Source organism: Cynocephalus volans, chromosome 1 (assembly GCF_027409185.1).
Source record: "Cynocephalus volans isolate mCynVol1 chromosome 1, mCynVol1.pri, whole genome shotgun sequence".
Lineage (NCBI taxonomy): Eukaryota > Metazoa > Chordata > Mammalia > Dermoptera > Cynocephalidae > Cynocephalus > Cynocephalus volans.
Genome location: NC_084460.1, coordinates 239,492,469 through 239,497,219, shown reverse-complemented (window position 1 = coordinate 239,497,219; position 4,751 = coordinate 239,492,469). Strand labels below are relative to the sequence as shown.

General features: G+C 38.3%; 1 protein-coding gene across 1 annotated transcript; it reads right to left on the bottom strand.

Moving 5' to 3' along the window:
* Positions 1-202: 202 nt before the first annotated feature.
* On the bottom strand, positions 203-1,211 carry LOC134391150 (heme-binding protein 2). Its single transcript, XM_063115093.1, has one exon. The coding sequence runs from the start codon at positions 1,152-1,154 to the stop codon at positions 564-566; it is 591 nt and encodes a 196-aa protein (XP_062971163.1). The 5' UTR covers positions 1,155-1,211; the 3' UTR covers positions 203-563.
* Positions 1,212-4,751: the final 3,540 nt, after the last annotated feature.

The following is a 4,751-nucleotide window of genomic DNA, read 5'->3' as shown; positions in this document are numbered from 1 at the left end:
TGTAAGGTAGATCTAGTTTTAGTTCTCCGAGGAAACTCCATACTGTTTTCCACATGGCTGTACCAATTTACACTCTCACCAGCAATGTAGGAGAGTTCCTTTTTCTCTGTATCCTTGCCAGCGTTTGTTATTTTCTATCTTGTTGATAATAGCCATTCTTTTTTTTTTTTTTTTTTTTTAAATCTTTTAACATTTTTATTGATAAAATCTGGAGGTGATAATATCCAACTGACACAAATCCAGGCAGAATAAGGAAACATGATTGCAATGCACTGAAGAAGACAGAAGTCACATGACTTCCCTTGATCCTCACAGAAATAAAGACTACCATGGTTATGACTAATTTACATGTTTATAGACTGCTGTCCCCTATTGTCTGTGTATCCAGATAAAGCTTCAAGCATTAAAAAGGCACACTGGAAACAAGCTCAACCCATAGCAGTACTCTCTAGAAGGCCCTAGACATACATGTTACCTATAGGTAATGCTGATGTCTATAGGTAGTGTTGATGTCTATATTAAACAGAAATTTTGCCCTTGGCAATGGAACTTCTTTCATTTTCTCATTCATTTTCTTTGGAGGGTTCATTTTTCTGAATCAACCACACTTCGTTATTTCTATCAAGCAATTTAAAAGGACTGCTGTAGCCTGCAGTGTAGAAAACCTTTTCATCGAAAACTTTTCCTTCTTCCCTCAAAATGCTTGCTAATGTCAAAAGTTGTTCTTGATTCTTTTGGGCACTAGAGAATCCATCGAAAGACCGTACAAACACAGTCATTTCAGCTCTATCTTCAATGAAGACATCTGACTCTGAAGGCCTGGGCGGATCAGATTGCTGTTCAGAGGGGATATACAGGGAAATGGTAATGGTAGACTCACTAAAAGGACTCGAACCGGGCTCCACATAGCTTGTCACTGGAGCTGTCATCTTTATTTTCATCTCTTTCTCGTTTTTGCCTTGAAGGTAGCTGTTCAGTTTTGTAAAGCCAGTCTGGACGGCTGAATCCCAGTCCATAGACTCAACGGAAGTGCTGACCCACTTGGCTGGTCCATAGTGTCGGATCTCATAACTTCCGGGCTGGGGGCCCGCGGCCTCCGGGGCCTTCCAGCCCGGCGTCTCCACGGCCCCGGGGTCTGGCTCGAGCTCGGCCATGGGCGGCGCTGACGCTCGGGGGAGAGAGCCCGGCCAGCTGCGCCGCGAAGGGTCCGCTCCGTGGGCCGCCCCGCCGAGGTCCGATAATAGCCATTCTAACTGGAGTGAGATGATATCTCACTGTGGTGTTAATTTGCATTTCCCTGATAGTTAGTGATCTTGAGCATTTTTTCATGTGCATGTTGGCCATTTGTATGTCTTCTTTTGAGAAATGTCTGTTTAGGTCCTTTGCCCATTCTTTAATAGGGTTATTTGGTTTTTTGCTGTTGAGTTCTTTAAGTTTCTTAAATATTCTGGACATTAGCCCCTTGTCTGATATGTGGTGGCAACCACTTTCTCCCCATTCTGTAGGTTGTCTCTCCACTTTGTTGATAGTGTCCCTTGCTGTGCAGAAGCTTTCTAGTTTGATATAGTTCCATTTGTGTACTTTTGCTTTAGTTGCCTGTGCCTTTGTAGTCTCACTCAAGTGCTGCCTACTCCCATTTCATGTAGCATTTCCCTTATGTTTTCTTCTAATAGTTTAGTAGTTTTGGGTCTTAAGTTTAGGTCTTTAATCCACTTTGAGTTGATTTTTGTGTGTGGTGAGAGATAGTGGTCTAGTTTCAGTCTTCTGCATGTGGATATCCAGTTTTCCCAGCACCATTTGTCGAAGAGGCCATCCTTTCCTATTGTGTATTTTGGCACCTTTATTGAAAATTCATTGGCTATAAGTGCATGGGTTTATTTTGGAGCTTTCAATTCTATTCCATTGTCAGTTTGTCTGTGTTTATGCCGGTACCATGCTGTTTTGATTACTATAGCTTTATAGAATATTTTGAAGTCAGGAAGTATGATGCCTCCAACTTTGTTCTTTTTGTCCAAGATTGCTTTTGCTATATGGGGTCCTTTGTGATTCCATAAAAATTTTGAGATTGTTTTTTCTATTTCTATGAAGAATGCCATTGGTATTTTTATAGGGATTGTGTTGAATGTGTAGATTGCTTTGGGTAATATGGACATTTTGATGATGTTAATTCTTCCAACCCATGAACACAGGATATCTTTCCATTTATTTGTGTCCTCTTCAATTTTTTTTCACCATTGTTTTATAGTTTTCACTGTAGAGACCTTTCACCTCCTTCATTAAATTTACTTCTAGGTATTTCTTTCTTTTTTTTTCTTTTTGGTACCTGTTGTGAATGAGATTTCTTTCTTGATTTCTTCTTTGGCTAATTCATTACAGGTATATAGTAAGGCTATTGATTTTTGTGTGCTGATTTTGCATCCTGCCACTTCACTGAATTCATTTATTGCAGTATTTTTTTGGTAGAGTCTTTATTTTGGTTTTCTATGTATAGGATCATGTCATCTGCAAATGGGGAGAATTTGACTTCCTCCTTTCCTATTTGGATACCCTGTATTGCTTTCTCCTGTGGGCCTCCTCTTTTACCAGAAGAGTGGCCTGCTAGTCATTGATGTGAAATTCCAGAGAAGATCCACAAGCAATGTTGTGGGTTCTTGGCTAGTGAGGGGCACTGCTTGTTGAATTGGGCCCTGAAGTACACCCAGCATTCTAAGGCAATCAGCCCTAGGAATGCTCATCTTTCGAAAGAGTGAAATTTAATTTATGAATGCCAGCACTTTTCTGGAGCTGAAAGAATTAGAAACCTAGTGGGGAAAATGTGTCATTGGCCACACTGGAAGTGATGCTTCATTATACCCAGAAACTCTGGGTTTCTTTCTTTCTTTTTTTTTTTTTTTTTGATTGGTAAGGGGATTGCAACCCCCGGCATGGTGTCATCCGCACCATGCTCAGCCAGTGAGTGCACCAGCCATCCCTAAATAGGATCCGAACCCGTGGCCTTGGCGCTACCAGCACTGCACTCTCCCGAGTAAGCCGTGGGGCCAGCCCCAGAAACTCGGGTTTTGTGGGATATGGTCTCTTGGCTAGAAGATCTCAGCACTGTAGTCTTTAATATCAAGGTGTCTGCGGTTACCAGACATCACAGGGTTTTAAAAGCAGCAAAGACAGAAATGGAAATTAGGAAAAAATGATTTATATAAAAGATATCTTAACACAATGTATGTAATTTTGTAAGATTATATATCCTTTTTTACATTTAAATAAACTTTTTATTTGAGAACAGCTTTAGATCTACAGAAACATTGAAAAGATAGCACAGAGAGTTCTCATATGTGTCTTGTATTTTTAATTAAAGGCTTTTTTATTCTGAACATTTTAATAGGAAATTAGGAACAAAAATTGGTCGGCAGTAGAAAATTTAAAAAGGTATCCTTTTCTCTGTTCCGCCACTTCCTGAACATGAGATTTTTAGCAAGTCACTTAACATCTCTGAACCTCAATTTTTGTCACTTATGAAAGAGATGAAACTAATGTTTCACAGAGTTGCTATGGTGACAACATAATAAACTGCATGTGAAATGTCTGTATGTGGACACTGTGAAGTCTGAAACACTGATCAAATCTTAGTTGTAGTAATTATCCTTCAGTACCAAACAGTATTTTAACTCATCAAACACAGTATGTGAGGTGACATGCAGGGGTTAACATGTTTACTTAGCTTGTCATAGTGTGGGCTGCTGACTCATTAATGAAGGGTTGCTAAACTAATGCTGGGAAAAAACTAGAAACAATTAAACAATTAAATTTCCACTTGTAAAACAAGTGGAGTAATTTCACTATGAGAATAAAATTTTAGATGATTTAATAATTTTCCTAAAGTAAAACACGTTTAATATGACTGACAAAGGATATGAAGAAGACAAAATTCTCAAGGGTGTCTTAGATTTACTATGCTATGCCTACTTCCTAGGATAAGGAGCAGAAAAATTGGACAAGATTTATGTCTGGAAATGAGGTATAGGATTTTATGAACCAGAGAGGAAATGAAGATTTTCCTGATTTGCTGAGGTACTTGGGGATGTTTGTAATAGATTACAAACAATGGTTATCTCTGGGTGATGGGATTTAGGAGTAATTTTTATTTTCTACTTTTCGATGTTTTCAAATTTTATCATAATGAACATGCATTGTTCTTTTGTAATGAAATCAATAAAATGCCAAATGTTGTCAATACCTGAAGGAGAGGGTGGGTTATATTAACTTGCTAAAAAAAAAAAAACCAAAACCAAACTACGAAGTATTTACAGTATTTAGTTTATCTGGCCCAAAAGGAAAAAAAATCATGTTTCCTAGAGAATTCCACCAATTACAAAGCATGTTCTTTATACCTCAGATTTCCCAGATAAGCCACCCATGAAAGTAAAAAGACTCCTACAATAAATGGATGAAAGGGAATTCTGCTTTGTTCACTGTTGGAACCTGTGATATATCAGTCTCAGCTGTAAAACCCTGGATTTTCTTTTTTGTATAATTACTGACATTGAAAGAAAAGCAGCCTATGGTCACCTGGAAATTAGAGAGCACACTAAAAATAAAGACCAAAAGGATTTTTTCTTTCAAAAGCAAGGTCCAAATGAACTGACTTGAATAAACACATTACTGAAAGTTGATATTCAGTCCAACCCTGCCCTTTTATTTGTGGAAGTCATTGTTTTATACAATTGAGAAGCCCAAAGATGAGACATAGGTGTACT

Bases quoted from the DNA above. Each gene is read 5' to 3' on its own strand.
- LOC134391150 (XM_063115093.1), bottom strand. From the start codon at position 1,154: ATGGCCGAGCTCGAGCCAGACCCCGGGGCCGTGGAGACGCCGGGCTGG.